Below are 16439 nucleotides of genomic sequence, written 5' to 3' on the forward strand. Positions count from 1 at the left end.
CTTTACACCACTGACTTTCTTCATTAACACACATGTCTGTGGTCACTTTCTCTTGTGCTGTTGCATATGGATTTCTGTGGCACTCACTTTGGTGGTGTAGGAAACCACACAGCTTCTTCATTCACATAAGACCTGTGTCAGCTCAAGCAAAGGAATTCAGTTGTCTTACTTCATAGGGACTTCCTGGTCATTTTGCATTAAAATCTGTTGACCAACTCAGTGGACACATTAACAATAAATAATGAAGATGAGTAAAATATTGTTAAATGACAGTTTGAGTGTTCATAAAGGTGTGAGATGCCATAATGAACATAGGGGTTAAAATTATGGGAATTACCAAGAAGCCCATTGCTTCAATCTTGAGAATAGTGTAATGCTGGAATAAAATTGAGGAATGAATGAAAAAAATACATTGCAAGATGCAGTGTCTTTGATTGTGTCTTGTTCATTATTTATTAAAATAACTTTTAAAACTTATTTTACTCAGCTCTTGTTAAATCCTGAAATGATGAAAGCTTCTCCAGCCTTAGCCCATTATGTGTATGACTTCCTGGAGAATAAAGCCTACAGCAAAGGGAAGGGGGATTTTGCACGGAAGGTAAGAATGTTTTGCACTGTCAAGGGAACTTCAGAGCATTCGTTTGTGCAATGATTGCATTAAACAGACAAACTGAATTGATATTAAGCAGCTATATAGCACTTCGAAAGCAGCTTGCAAGTGAGTTGCTTTAATACTTTTGAGTGGCAAAGTATCCAAGGACCTGTGGAACCAAAAATTAACATTTTTATAATAAGTAAATTTTTTTTTGTATGACAAGGAAATAAAATTTTCAGATTGGACTTAACACCAAGACGACAAGTGTGTTTGTTGCAAGTTGCTTTCTGTCAGACATCTGTGATTTATTTTTTTTTTGTGGTCTCATTCCTTCTGGTTTCTTTTTTCAGTTCTTTACTCTGTATTTGCTGCTGTTACCATGCTTTTCACTCTTCAACCCAAAAGATATGTGCTTCCCTTCAGAAGCACCTGTTATGTACTTAGGTGTTGTAACCATCTAGAGTCATTGGTCAAATTCAGAGCTCTGGGCTGTGCATCCTCTTCATTAAGCCACCAGAACTCTCTTTAGACAAGTGATTCTTTGTTCAGTTGACCAGTTTGTGCGGGCATCTGCTTTGCAAATGCAGTCATTTCTAAACTTTTAGTGATTTTGGTATAAAAAGCATCTGTGAGACTGTTGTTACTTGTGATTTCCAGCTTATAAGACCCTTTATAGCTTAACTTTTTTTAAGGGCATCACACTAATATTTGTGTCTCTTTTGGACTGAATTTAGAGTATATACTGAAAGAAAAATTGTAACAGTTTCTATGGAACTACTTTATGGTTTTAATTATACTGAAGCATATTACTCCAGTGCTGTTTAAAAGAGGCATGTTTCAAAGATGAAGAGTTGAAAGCAGAAGTGAAACATCTGGAAGTAGAAAGCTTGGAAGGGAGAAATGGTATTGAATGGAGAAGAAAAGGAAAATAAATTCAAGCTAAGAAAAACCAAGGGATGGGAAGTGGAAATGACTCAGGAAAACATCTGTTGAAAGATGTAGATAGCTACAGTAGGGCTGTAAGGAATGAGAAATATAGATGGAAGTGAAGCTAAAACTTTATTCTGCATTCTGTAATGAAGTAAATAATTTGAGTTTTCTTTTATATTATTGGTCTCTGGAACAGTGTGATACTTCTCATAGTGTATTAATTTACTGGTGCCCTCATAGATTATGCAATTCTGGTTAAACATCTTCCCCTTCAGATGGACACATTTGTAAACCCACTGCGTAACTCTATGAGAAACGTATCAAATGCAGTCAAGTCTATCCCTGACAGCCTGGCAGAGGGAATGACTAAAATGTCAGACAACATGGGTAAAATGTCAGAGAGATTGGGACAAGACATAAAGCAATCATTTTTCAAGGTAAGAAAATATTGATAGTTAATACATACAAGTAAATTAATAGAAGATTCACTGTGGACTCACTTAAGCCAATGTTATATACTATAGAGTCAAGTCATTAAACAGAAAACCAATCTGTTTTTTACCTGCACCTTTTTAATAAGGTGTTCAGCAGTCATTATAGTACAGATATGGAGTTCTCTTTGTTATTAAGTAAATTCTTTTAAGATGGCATCTACACACTGTTACAGTGATCCTTCACTTGATTCATTGCAGCCACTTGAGAAGAACATGAGATTCACTGATTTTCATATTTTTTTAATGAACCGTTCTCATAAAGCTAATTTCCTGCATCTGCTGCATTCATGAGGAAAAAATCCCACCATATATTTTGAAACTTAGAACAGGGAGATAGCCTCTTTTCTGCTTACTCCTTGCTGAATTCTGATTTAAATTAAGTTTTCTTTCTGTTTTTCTAGCCATCTTTCCTCATCTCTTACATTTCTAAAATATAATAGCTTAGAGGTGGGGAATCAGTAGCATGGCACGCCATCTAGAAGTCCTGTAATAACATCTTCATCTTTCCTTCATTTCTCTTGTCTTCCTCTTTCTGTGTGTAGCTGTGAGGTCTGGTCAGGGATTGTCCCATTTTGTGTTACCAAAGCAGTTAGATGTGGCAGATGTAAAACAGCAACTGAGATGAGTGAGTTAACCCTTAAACCATGAAAGGGAATAATAAATCAGTAGCTGGGGGCGGTTGGTGGGTTTTTTTGTTTTGTTTTTGGTTTTCTAAATTCTTGTGGGATAAAATGACTGTCTCTGGACTTTCTCATTGCTGGTAACTTCCCTGGTGTGTGACCAACAGTATATCTGCAGTTATGCTCATGGGGAAGTCCGTGACTAGGCAGGACTTAAGATCAATAGGAAATGCCAGAAGCAGTATCAGGCTCATATGAGTTTTTAGGTGGGTTTCAGTTGAAGCATTGGGCACTTGAGGAATTATGTGGATTGTCTTAAAGATGTTGATAACTTTGATAGCTATAGGAGAATATCTACATTTGATTTTTGGTTTTGGAAGTGAAAGGACTGCTGTATATTTATCTTTTGGACTTTTGACCAAAATGTTTTAGTTTCATAACCAAATTGTTTATGAAAATTTATCTGATTTATTCATACTCCAAAGTATTTTTTCCTTCATAAACATAATCTTTTTTATTATAGGTGCCACCTCTGATCCAGAAAACCTATTCAGATCCTGACCACTGCCGTGTTGCAGCGCCAATTGATGACAACGTGAGTCTGACATTTGTCCTTTCAAAGTTGACTCCTCTGAAAGCGAAGGAATGAGTTACTTATTCTATGTTAAACTATACTTTTTATTGTTTTCTGACATTATTACAAATAGTTCTTAAATTTATAAAAGGAAACTTAAATACTTGTAAAATTAACATCTTTTTTAGTACTGAAATGGTTTACACAATGTGGAAGAACTGTGAGAGTGTACATACTACTGCTTCTGTGTTTTGTGGTTGGGGGGGTTGTTTTGGTTTTTTTTTCCACTCCTCCCTCCAATTTCTTTCTGTTAAAGATAGTGTGGTACCAGACTGGTAGCATAATTTCAGCTGACATTTTATGGATCCGATTTCTGATGGGACCTTTTAAAGAGCATTTGTTCAGTGGATCAAAAGAAGTGTTTGCTATGTTATTGTGAAGCAACCTTCAGGATGTGTTTCTGAATAATAAACTTTTAGTGTGAAGTAGTAATATTAGCAACTTGAAAATGAAGTTTAAGCTCCTGGTGTTATCATAAGCTATGGTATTTTGTTATTGTTTTGATTGAAACATTGATCATATATGTGCAAACAATTGGGGGAAAAACCTTTTATCTCTAAGTAGGACAGAAAAGCCATAAGATTACCAGTGATTATATGCAATTTGCTATGGTCATAAATCTGCACCTGCTCTGCCCTTCATGTTTTGAGTTCTTTGGTCACATCACAGCATTTCAGTTTGTCTTCCTGTACATAACTGCTATGAAGGCTTGGTAGATGTATTTTTCCTCAGCTAACATAGCCTTGAGTTCTTCTGGATTTTCTTCTTCCACATTATTTTTCACAAAATAAGAGTATCCCCAAGTTTGTAATTACAGTTGGAATTAAACATCTTTGATACTCCTGGAACTTTTGTTTTGCACGGGCAAAACAAAATAATATAATTCAGGTATATGAGCAGCTTCTCTATAGGTATTTCATTGACCTTCTGATGAGAAGCTACAGTTCTTGATAGTTTCTAAGTTAACATATCAAATGTTACTTAAAGGCAGATTTCAGATATTTTAAAACCTTTCAACTCTCAACTTCTCTTCTAAGATGCTTTGCTCACAACTTCCAGTCACTAAGTTAGACAAAAATATGGCAATTGGAATGGAATTTTACATGGAGAAACAGTACTGTAAAAGCGAGCTATGGATCTCTACAATCTCCAGCTGGGTTATGAACCCACTGTCTGTGTTCCAGGTGTATCTAAAGATGTAGTTGTGTGGTCCACCAAAATAATAATACTAATGTGTTTTTTGTAAACTAATCTGTGTAACGTCATCTATTAAATAATAAAATTATGATCCTTTTCTTAATCTCCGAGCATCAAACCACTTGATAGCTATGCAGGTTAGAACAATGCCTAAAAAAAAGGCACTTCGTTGCAATGAAATGTCGTTGTTTTTAGCATCCATAAGAAAATGATGCCACAGAAAAGAAAAGCTCTTTCCAGAGTTTTCATGTTCAGCTCTTTCCAGAGTTGGAAGCATGGCAACCAAAGGAAGAGGTTAGGAACCAGCTCTCTCTCTAGGACATGTATTAATTTTACTCAATTTTTTTGATAACTGTTGACTTTTGAAATAATTATTTCTTCTTATTTTAAAAATTCAATGTATATAAGTTTATCTTTACTTTTCAATCTTTCTTTGCTATTAATGGTGTTACAGATGATTTAGGGAAGATTTCACATTGTTGTGCTTATACTGAGCTACTAAAACTGTAGCTTTCTTGAAATGAAATAAAAGTTTACTGATTTTTTTTTTTTCTTGGTGGCCAGGTGGATGACAATATTCCACTGAGAGTAATGCTCCTTCTTATGGATGAAGTCTTTGATTTAAAGGAAAGAAATCAGTGGTTAAGAAGAAATATAAAAAATCTACTTCAGCAACTTATTAGAGCAACATATGGTGACACAATTAACAGGTACTGCTTTTCTTATATTGAATAGTGTGTGAGTGAAACTATGTAGTCTGTGTCTATAAATTCTTCTTGGTATTACTAAATTGTTGTGGTTTGAATCTGTATATATTCCCCTTTGAAGAGGATCAATAAGCCAAGAACAAATGTGCAAAATGGAGATAAACACAAAACATCACTGTAACTCTTAGTAACTCTTATGTGCCGGAGAACTTACAAAAGAGCTTTCACATACCAACAAGAATTCAAATTTCTGTGAACATCACTTAATACTGATGCTTTTTGCCCTGTGTTTTACACTACACTTTTTGTTAATAATATTATTTATTACTTTTGGCACTATTTCTGCTTACATCTCTTTCATGCTACAAATGATACACTGACACTATCAAATTATGTGAACTATACTGAGTTGCTATGTAAAGTTTCTGCTCTCACACTTTAGAAGATGCAAGGGGGCAAGGAAAAGGACTGTTATGGGGTCTGTTCTGCCCCCTCCATTTGCTCTGTAATTCACATGTACCCTCATTCATGCAAATGCAAAGCCAGTTAATAATACTTAATAAGTAATGTTTCTTGCCTTCAGTTTAGAGGTATGCAGTTTCCAGGATTGCCCTTCTAATAATTTGTTTCTGAAATATAAAAAAAAAATAGAACAAAAAAAATTTCTAGGTGCAGATTTAGCACTGCATTGTCGCTTTGGATTTAGTACCACTAACCAAAAACTTAATTTCTAGCAGGTGAGAAGTAGTTTCCTATTACTTTTTATCATAATATTCCTAGCTGTATCATTACTTTTTACCCTTCACAAGTATATTTGTGACATTTTTATCATCACTGTTAAACATATAGACTTGTGGTACCAGTAGGGATGTAACCATGTAATAAAATGGCACTTGGTCTTTCTCAAATAATGCCTCTTGGCCAGGTGACAACTACCTTGAAACCTGTGCTTCCAAGAAAATGCTGCCCTGTTGAATGACTGAATACTTTTTGCTGTTTCCAGATTGTAGAATAAGTAGCAGAGTTTATGCACAGCATACTGCTTCCTTATTGGAGAGATGGCTGCAGTACTGTTTTGCTTCTGCATTTGGAGTCATTCTAGATACTCATGGCTTCATCTGCTTCAGCAGTCATACCTTGTACTGGCAAGTTCTTGGGATGTAATGGCATTCTGCAGCAAAGTTGTGGTTTTTTATTTCTTAGAAAACTAAATTCAGATTGTGGTTAGGGAAACAGTCCCAGGATTATGGTGATATACTGATGCATATATCATTTCTATAAGCATCCTAGATTTGGATATGTGTGTATGTGCTGATGAAGGAAGGTCTGATGAATGATCCATCTATATTTCCTATTAAGGGTTATGAGGTAACTGCATACATAAGTATGATATTTTGACATTCTGAATAGGTCCTTTGCTTACAGAAGCAGAACTTTGAGTGCTCCATGAAGAGGAGTGCTCTACGAGCAAACCAGTTATCTAATGCTGATGGGAGATGCAACACCATTTTTTCCAGCCAGCTTCATCATCATACACGTACTGAAAAAGAAAAAAGCTTCACCTTTAGGGAGTGATCAGTGAGCTTAGATTTTTATCTTGAGAATCACTGTTTACCTTGCCTATCATAGAACCTACTTATGAAATTTGAGAAAGTTGAAGTTTTAGTTTGTCTGTCCTAGAGTGCTCTTCAAAGTGCTTCATTTATATGTTCTCTGTTCTAAAAATTAAATGAAGGTCTTTGTTGCTTTGATTTTAGAAAAATAGTTGATCATGTTGATTGGATGACATCTCCTGAGCAAGTAGCAGATGCAGTGAAACGCTTCAGGTATGTCTTTTATCATAGATGTTAAATGTGAAGTACTTGCCAATTGATGTCTAATATCTATGTATCCTTTCTATTCTTCTTACACGAGGAAATTATTATCACTCCAAAGAAGACCGGTTGGATCATACAAATCATACACTGCTTTTTACCTATGTTAAGTGAGAGAAAGTAATTGTCATATGAAAAAGAGTATTTTTGAGTTTTCTCCTCTACCTTAAAAAACTTGTTAACCAGTCTAGAAGAGTTAGAATACGGGTATGCTTAGGAATTTCATCATTCATCCCTACTGGATATAGTGTCTTGTTTGGATCGATGAAGGCATGTACATGCCTTGCTTTTAAAGGATAACAATTAGTACTAAAAGAGCCCTACTTCTGAGATAATACATTTCACATTGAGCAGGTACAACAGAACTGAAGTTTGAATTTGAAAGTATCAAAGGCTCTGTCTTTCAATTTCCTAAAACTCTTAATGGCTTCTACATTGTTGTTGAGAGTTACCCACCATTTGTTTTCCTATAGTTTGCTGTTTGGTTTTTTTTTGTTGGGGTGAAAGTCATAAAGTAGGGTATTCACCAAAGGGTCATACTTTATGAGTATTCTAATATTCTTTAATTAAACCGAGTAAGAAAGTACACTTTTAATTCAGTGTAGTGCTTAGGTCTGTTTTGTGTAAGAACTATATGGTATTTGAATGGTTTTGGTGTGTAATATTTTATTACAATTTTATTTCATCTGATTCTTGTACTAAAAAGTATATGGTTTACTAATAGGTTGAGTGTGTTGTACTACTTGCTTTTGATTTCTTCTTCGCCTTTTCTTTTTCCTCTTCTAATATTTGAAGTGTATGTTAGGTTGTGTGCAAATTACTTTCTTGTATGTATTTTATGAGGTAGCTTTGAGGGATTTGAAAGAGCCTTTCACTTGATAAAATGTTAATGTATTTTGACAGATTTGCTTTTGTTACAGAGATGCTTTTTGGCCCAACGGCATTTTAGCAGAGACTGTTCCACGAAGGGACAAAGCTATTAGAATGAGAACAAGAGTGGCAGGGAAGACCAAATTACTGGAAGTAATGCCAGGTGAGTGAGTCTGGGATTGAAGCCTAATAATCCTTACTATATGTTGTTACTGAAATAAATGTCAATATTCTTCTTAATTGTTTTAAGTATTGAAAAGAAATACTGAACATATGAACTGTATTTAAATCAAGAGATTTCTAATTATTAAAGCATTGGACATTTTCACATGTATTGTGAATTTGCAACTGTAATGCTCTTACACGCAACCCAGTATTTAACTCCACTAGAGGATTTAAGTTTAGTGTGTGAAATATATTCCAATACAGTATGATTTCTTGTAAACTAACATGGTTTTCATGTATATAGGGTAAAAGTGAAGTAATTTTCAGAAATCCTTTCTACTCTAAGAGAACTTTTAATTTAATCAAGATGTGTATAATAGAGGTACTGTGATTTCAAATTTCAGGCTACATAGTTTGAAAGACTTAACATTCAGTTAATGTTTGTTAATATGTAGAATTTAGTTTAAACTTCTGGCTAACTACTATTTTTGTAGATGAACTGAAGCACATCATAGGCGCTGAGACTACGCGGAAAGGCATTCTTCGGGTCTTTGAAATGTTCCAGCATAGTCAACTGAATAAGAGAATGGTGTACGTGTTTCTGGAGAGATTCCTAGAAACCTTATTTCCACAAAATAAGTTCCCTGAGCTCTTCAACAAACTGCATTCACGGTCAAAGCAGATGCAGAGATATAAGCAGAGACTACACTCTACTCAAGCGCCTTCCTTACAGAAAAGGTGACACTTCAAACCTATTAAGCTGGTGTATGTTTGTCCAGGACTAATTACTTGGGCATATTCTCTGGGGCTTCAAACTCACATGCTGTCATTTCTGCACCAGTCTTCTAGTGTCACATATTAGATTATTAATGCATCTGTAAGACCTGTGGATCTTCTCATCTTCACTTGTAATTCAACCACTACCAGAAAGGTTTGTGTGTCTTAAATGATTTGGTGCGTCTTCATGCAACATTGAGAAGAAAACTGGCCCAATATACAAGAATGCTGATCCCTTCCGTTCCTGAGTCGATGTTTTGCCAGCAGTGAAAAGTGCCAGACTGTTCAAGTAAAGCACAACTATGGTGATACAATTGAAGAAAAGGGTGTTTTGGCACTGGGAGATAGTGCAATGTGTGAGAGTCAGGTGGAATTGTTCTACATTAAGACTGTTGAGGCTCTGTTGAGCTATTTTAACATTCCTGTAAAGGCTGAGCTAACAGGAAAAGCAGTCTCTGGAATAGTAGGTTCATAGGAGAAGGGAGAAATAGCTATAGCCCCATCATAAAAGTACATTTATTAAAGGAAGGTTGAGGTAATTGGCTTTTATGCCACATTTATGTCACCTTTCATGTTTCGAAAATTAAACTAACATTATATCTAATGGGGGTTTTAGTAAAGGCAGAGATGCAGTAGAAACAAACCCTTTATTCTGAGTATTCTGTAGCTTTAAGGGCCATATGCTGCTCTTACAGCACCTGGCATACATTTTGCATGTAACTTCAGTGGAGAAGGAGCATCATATTTATGTTCAGTTGGTCTATATGAACATATGTCAAGTTGATAGTTGTAGAAGGAAGGGGGTATATGTTTCAAAGAGAATGGATGTTGTGTTAGAAGCTGAGGAAATTGCACTAAGACACAGTTTACACACAACTCCCCATTAAAATCTGGAACACTTTTGGGATGTAAAAGACTATGTCCTACTTAATTGGAAGATTCTTTGCCTTTTAGTGTGTAAGCCTCATATGGAAAAATGTTAGAATTAGTTGGTTCCTCACAGGTAAAAGATTTCATTTGTCATATGCAAACACTTGGAAATTTCTGAACGCATATCAGTGTATATATGAAAATAAAAAGGAGATAAAACTACAATATTTTTTTAAATAATTTTTTTATTTTTTGCATAGTGTAAAATTTTAATACAAATTTGACATCAAGGCCCCACATCCATCTGTTTAGTTTCAGTGAAGAAGTTCTGTCCAATTAAAAATACAGTAACAACAAATCTTGTTTGGCCACAGCATATCTCAGTTTGTGTTTTCTTTTTCATAGTCCCCAACTGTTTGACCATCACTATCTTGAGTGAACAGAAAGTAATCTTATAGAGTCCCTTTTTTTCCTGAATGCTAAACACAGGGTAAGATACAGCTATGGACCAAGGATCCCGAGGATCCTTGGAGTAATTTGTGTCTTAATGGGAACAAATGGTCCTTTTATGCGAGAGAGGAACATAGACCTTTTATGAAAGCATTCTAAGAGAAGATAGAAGGCTCTCGAAGGACCTAGTTAAATTGACTGAAGCCTCTATATAGATCATTTTTTCTCATGGACTCTATTAATGAAATGTAGCCTTTTATCATACTACTTAATGATGATCATATTGTACTGTTAACATTCTCATACAGTATGCATGGGCTCAAGTGCACTTGTTTTTTTCTTTATTGCAGAACTAAATGCTGTAAATTAAATCCCTTTCTTTTGTAATCCTTAGGAAGACAACTTCGTAAATATGTAAGAACCCCTCTCCCTTCCTCTCTGCAGATTCTGTAAAAGTGTGACGGTTAAATGCTTTTGAATTTAACACAATCCTTGAGTTCTGTGTGAAGTAAACAACATAGCCAGCTCCTATTGTTTACATGCCTATACCTTCCTCTAATGTCAGGGTGCTCAAGCATAACTGATATCTGACTGATGACAGATCATTCAGCAGTTGTTCTTGGTGATACAGTAAATATCTCATTAATCCTACAAAATCTAATTTATGTCTTTTAAGTCACCGATTTGTTATTCAGTATGAAAGTGGGAAGTTCAAATACTGTTTTGTCAAATCTGTGGAACCTTTTATCTATCTGTAGGTACCATGAAAAATTCAAGAGGATAGTGATAATATACAAATTTGGGATTTTTTTTTTTTAATTATCTGGTACATTTCTGTACAAAAATAAAATAATATCTCTAGGAATGTGAACTGAACATAATACACCGTGCTTTTTATTTGTTTTACCTAATGAATTTATTACATACATATACCTATACACACATTTATATACGCATGTGTGCATATGTATATATGTATCGAAGTTTAGTCTTCTGTATTTAATTATGGAATATTCCTAATTCAGTGGTGCCTGTTGGCTGGCAAGAACCATCAGAAATGAATACTTTCTGTTAAATTGAGTTTGTATGTATCTTCATTTAAATGGTTTTCCTGTCGATGATTTAAAATATCTACCCTGTCAACCCATGCAGCCTATTATCCTAGAAAGTTTCCAAAACTGAATGTTAATATACAGCACTTAAGTGTCTGGATGTATCTTCTGGCCTTTGGGTGCTGTGACTGGCCGCTGAAAATTGTGCCATTGTCAACAAATGCACTTGTTTTTTAGCCTTAATTATTTTTAAGAGAAAATGAGCAATTTTTCATTTGGTTCATCCTCAAGCTTGTGCTGCTGGTGTTTGCTAGAACTAAACAGTAAATTTTAAGTTCTACCAGAATGTGTACCACAGTAAAACTATATAAATTCCACAATCTAAATTTTAATTTTGTGCAATATTTTCATTTAATGCATGTGTATTTGAATAGCTGTAAAATAAATGAATTTTTAATGTTCTGAAGTCTAGGTTAAACATGTCTTCTCAGCTGAGCAATTTTTGCATTCTGTTGTTGCATTAGTTTATTTAAGGACTTGTTTTAAAAGTCTAATTTGTTACTCTTTTGTTAATTCCTTTGTTCTCAATGATCTTTGCTCACCTGAGCAAAGCTCATATATTACAAAGGAAGAATCTGAAGAACACATCTCATAAATAGAACTGTTATAAATTACTTGTGCATATCATTGTACAGTGTGTCAGCTGTGTGCCTAATTGTTCTATTGATGCTTTTTCTCTCCCTTTCCCCTCCCCTCGTTTCTGTAACAAAGATTGAACATGAAACAGGCTGCCATGGTCACTTCTACTGAATGGCAGAGGACTCTGAATTTTTTTTTTGGAGTTTGCATTTATGTTCTGTCCAATAGAAAGCTAAAAAATTACACTAATAAAGTATTAACAGGATTGTTATGAGTCTTTGTTTATTTTTAAAATAACTTTCTCACTAGCAGGTACAAATATTTTGCAAGTCTATAGAAAAATCACTGAAGATAAAACTGTTACTATTTAAATAAAGCAATGATTCCTTGATTTATTTTTTCTTTAATGTTTTATAAACTGATTTTACTTTTAACAAATTAATCTCTATGTTCATTTTTGGCCAGTGTTTGCAAAGAGTCCTGTATTTTAAAAGGACTGACACAGAAACAGTGGGACTGTGTGATGTACAGGGTTTTTTTACTCTTTCTTTTTTCCCCCCGGGTTTATTTTTGCAGCAGCTGGATGTACCATGGGACCACAATTGTTGCCCTTGATATATTTATTCCAGCTGTTTCACATTCATCAAAAAGATGTCCTGAGCTACAGAGATGTTAGTTCTTTGACCCTTGAGTGAAGTGCTTACCACTCTCTCTAGCTTTCACGCTCTTGCTACAGGATATAGACACATCTCAGGAATTTCACTAGTAGATTGCAAGTTCTTATTAGTTGAAGCTGTTATCCTAGGGTGATTTCATTGCAAAAAATATACTCCACATTAAGCTTGCTTTTAGAAAAGTCACGAAAATATCTGCCATTTGCTAACTGAGGTTTATATTTGTCTGTGGCTTCTTTAACTCTTCAGTCTATCACATTATGTTTAATTTTGGTTTTGATGTCTAGTGCATGTGTGAGAATTGCTAAAGTTTTGTGAAGCTGAGTAGTCAGCATCACTCTGCATTGTCTTTACAAATTTCATAAAATTTATCTCTTGGAAGAAAGGACATTATATTGTGGAAACAGTAATTTACTTATATATTTCAAAAGAAATTGAGCTTTTATTTCGTTAAATGCTTGAAACATCTATGCCACTATAGGTGGACTCTTAACTCGACAGTATTGGGGACAGGAGTTAAATTCATGGGTGATGCTGTAGAGGATATTAAGTGGCCTTCTTTCCAAATAAAGTGGTAACTTACTGAAGTAAGAATACATGGACAATTACTTGAACAGTCATATGTTTTCTGAAGTTAAATACAGATTATCAGTAGCTTGTATGGACTAGAGTGCAGGTGGGTACTAGACGGGAAAACATTTGTTGAATTTTCTTGTGACTGAGGTGGGAAAAGAAAACCTACTGCATTCTGTGTCCATTCTGGTGGTGTCTGTATGCAAAGAGAGAAGGCACTCGTTATGCTCTTAACTCTAAATGGCATATGAAAATGTGATTGAGTTTTATTTTATATATGAGATCATCTATTAAATTCATAGTTGAGAAACCTGGATTGCTAATTCATATCTAAATGACAGTCACAGCTTCAGCTATCTGTGTTGATGAAAATCAGGTGAAATATTTGTTTTCAATGCATATAACATGGTGACATTCTGTGACCATCATAGCCTTTTTCTTTTAGTATTGTGGACTAGAACTAAAAAGAATCCATGAGAAGCTACCATTTAATTTTAAAAGTTACTTTAACTGAAAACTTCCGTATTGATTATTTATTTGATGCCAGGTCAAGTTTAGTAAACTGAAAGAGAAGTGCTCTCATAATGGGTCCATTAAGCCATTTCTTAGAAAACGGTAAAATTTTGTACGCAGAATTTAGAAACAGCATGTGCAGTACAATATTCTCACTAACTTAGTTCATTAACTTAGAGGATTGAATAAACTGAAAATAAAGCACTGCAGAAGAAAAACTGAGGTGGCTCAGAAATATCTCTCAACTTCTGATTTATTTTAAAAGCTTAAATAAACCCCCCACCAACCTCCCTTCCATCCCAATACTTTATAAACTTTCACACTGCTCAAACAAATTAGACTGTAAATAATTGAATTTTGCAGGTCTATTAAAATTTTCATGTATCTCTAATATTGTGTGCATGCGTGGTTCTGACACTTAAACATTTTGCATTAAGCGTTTCACACCAGAAAAATACTATTTCACAAGCAGTACTCATTTCCTTTCCCATTAGCTATTTGTAGGTTTTATCACAGATCGAGAGAAGCACTCTCCAAGTAAACTGCCTAGTGTTTGCAAACTGCTTTTGTTGATCACATCAAAATTAGTTAAATCTGCATTGACCAGTCAGCTCAGCTAGAGAATATTTCTCTTTTTGTTAAGACAAAAAAGACCAAGTACCGCCACTAGGAATTGCCAGAGGTAATGTCCACTTTTTCTCTGATTATTTTTTTAATCAATCAGCAAATCTTATTTTCCTTCTTCTAAGGAAACCTAAAACAAGAAAGTCTAAAATACACATCTGTAACCACTTTTGATAACATTAGGTCATAAATACTTACATAAGTGTATGTGTGTGTTACAAAGCATTAGGTAAATTAAGCATTAGTATTGCGTACAAGCCTCCTTCAGTCCATTTTTGTGGAACTTTGCAATTTTAAAATTGTGTGTAGAGAAACAAAATTATGCTTTTGATTTTTTAGTTTAAAAATATGACAAGCTTAACACTTGTTTTGAAGAATTGTTTTTGGTTGATTATTTTCTTTTTTTAGTCTAATCAGTACTTTTATACTAGTTATAATCTCTCACATCAAAATGGTGAAGGAAATAAAAGAAAGGACTGGCATACATTTGCATATATTCTTCAGGAACATGGAGTGTTTTCAGCTACTTCAAGTTTTTCATGAAGTTTCTCTTAAAATATGAACAGTGTAAACACCTTTACTCTGAGTGATGCCATGCATTGCTTAAACAGCAGTGGGACTAGCTTAAAGGTAGAGGGGTTGTGTCTGTAGAGAATATGTGGCAATGAATTGTGTTTTGTGGGCATTACAGATGTTCAGAGCATGGAAATACCTGAGTTGTTAAACAATGCTTTTTCAATATAAATGCAGAGTGAAATCTTGACTAGCAGAAGCTGATTACAAAATAGTAATGCGCATACTGGTCGAGCACTGGAACAGGCTCCCCAGGGCAGTGGTCACAGCACCAAGCCTGCCAGAGTTCAAGAAGCGTTTGGACAGCACTCTCAGGCATATGTTGTGACTCTTGGTGTTGTGCTGTGCAGAGCCAGGAGCTGGACTCGATCCTTGTGGCTTCTTTCGAACTCAGGATATTCTGTTGTATGATTCCTGAATTGCTGTCTGAGCCTGTTTTGACCATGTAGCCTTTTGCCTTCTACATGGTGGCCATTCCCTTAAGTTAAATGAGAAAGAAACCACATTTTGGACTTCTGTTTCTGTGCCTGTTTTTTATGGGCCTGGAATAATTTCATTTAAATGAATCTTCTCTTTCCTATTAACGATTCCACATATAAGTTAAAATCTGTTCTAATAGCCTGCTACATCTTTTAGGTCGTTTCAATTCACAAGTCCTAAGAAGAAAGTAATGCAAGGATAACTACCTGAGATTTCCCATATTTGCTTTCAACATCAAGTTAAAAAAATTCTACTCTTGATTTTGTTTTAAGTTATGTTTGAAATAATCCAGGCAATTCTTTTATTGTTGGTGCTCAGTAGGTTTTGCAGCAGCAATTGTTTAATCAGTGTGGGAATATCTTTGAAAGACCGTTTTTTGTTAAACTAACTTAAAAAAGAAGTAAAATATTTCCAAATAAATTTAACCAGATAAAGCACTTTTTAAAATGTGCTCTATTTCAACTATATAGCCAAAAGTTAACAATTTTTTTATTCCTCAAATTGTTTTGTTATAAACACAAGCAGGGGATAGTATGTTTCTAAAAGCAAATATATTTTGAAAGAGATTGCGTAGTGCACGTGTAGAGTTGAATGATGCATGTGACAAGGTACTCGTGAACAGGCAGTGAAGTTACTGACTGCAGTTAGGAAGAAGTGGAGTAGAGGAGCTGATACTCCCTTGAGTTGTACAGGTTAAAAAGAGGTCAGGCAGTGGAGTTCTTGGATCTACACCCCTTCTTGTCTATCCTTCCCGCTCCCTGCAGAGTGTTTTGTTTATGCTTTATGGCTTCAAAATTCAAGGAGCTTGTCTCCTGGCTTGATTTGCTGCAGACATTTCACAAGAATAATTGGTCGTATGAGATGAAAATAAATACTTTAGAAATATTTATGAATTTCCATCCAAAACTTCATGGCAGCAAGTTCCAGACCTCTGTTCTCATTTATTCTAGCCTTGAATCACGTTCCCAGTCTACATTCCTCTCTCTTCACAAAGTGTTTTATGTGCTGTGTTTTTTATCAGTGTGTGATAGCCCAATAGTGCCTGAGATCTGCAGGGTATAAAGAAAGTGATTGTGTATGATCTGTACATGTGGTAAGGGAGCTGCAGTGGGGGAAAACTGACACACA

General features: G+C 34.9%; 1 protein-coding gene across 3 annotated transcripts in view; it reads left to right on the forward strand.

Annotated features, from left to right (window-relative positions):
- SNX13 (sorting nexin 13) overlaps positions 1 to 12139 on the forward strand; it is a 119020-nt gene extending 106881 nt beyond the window's left edge. For all 3 annotated transcript variants that reach the window (XM_039388609.1, XM_027738945.2, XM_027738944.2), the window contains exons 20-26: positions 488 to 598; positions 1801 to 1962; positions 3163 to 3234; positions 5035 to 5180; positions 6935 to 7003; positions 7972 to 8084; positions 8581 to 12139. In XM_039388609.1, the coding sequence (XP_039244543.1) occupies positions 488 to 598; positions 1801 to 1962; positions 3163 to 3234; positions 5035 to 5180; positions 6935 to 7003; positions 7972 to 8084; positions 8581 to 8828 (921 nt within the window). In that variant the 3' untranslated portion in view covers positions 8829 to 12139. The remainder of the gene's footprint in view (positions 1 to 487; positions 599 to 1800; positions 1963 to 3162; positions 3235 to 5034; positions 5181 to 6934; positions 7004 to 7971; positions 8085 to 8580) is intronic.
- The last annotated feature ends 4300 nt before the right edge of the window (positions 12140 to 16439 follow it).

This window comes from Pipra filicauda, unplaced genomic scaffold (assembly GCF_003945595.2).
Source record: "Pipra filicauda isolate LSUMZ 115617 unplaced genomic scaffold, ASM394559v2 scaffold66_size7647185_pilon, whole genome shotgun sequence".
Taxonomy (NCBI): Eukaryota; Metazoa; Chordata; class Aves; order Passeriformes; family Pipridae; genus Pipra; species Pipra filicauda.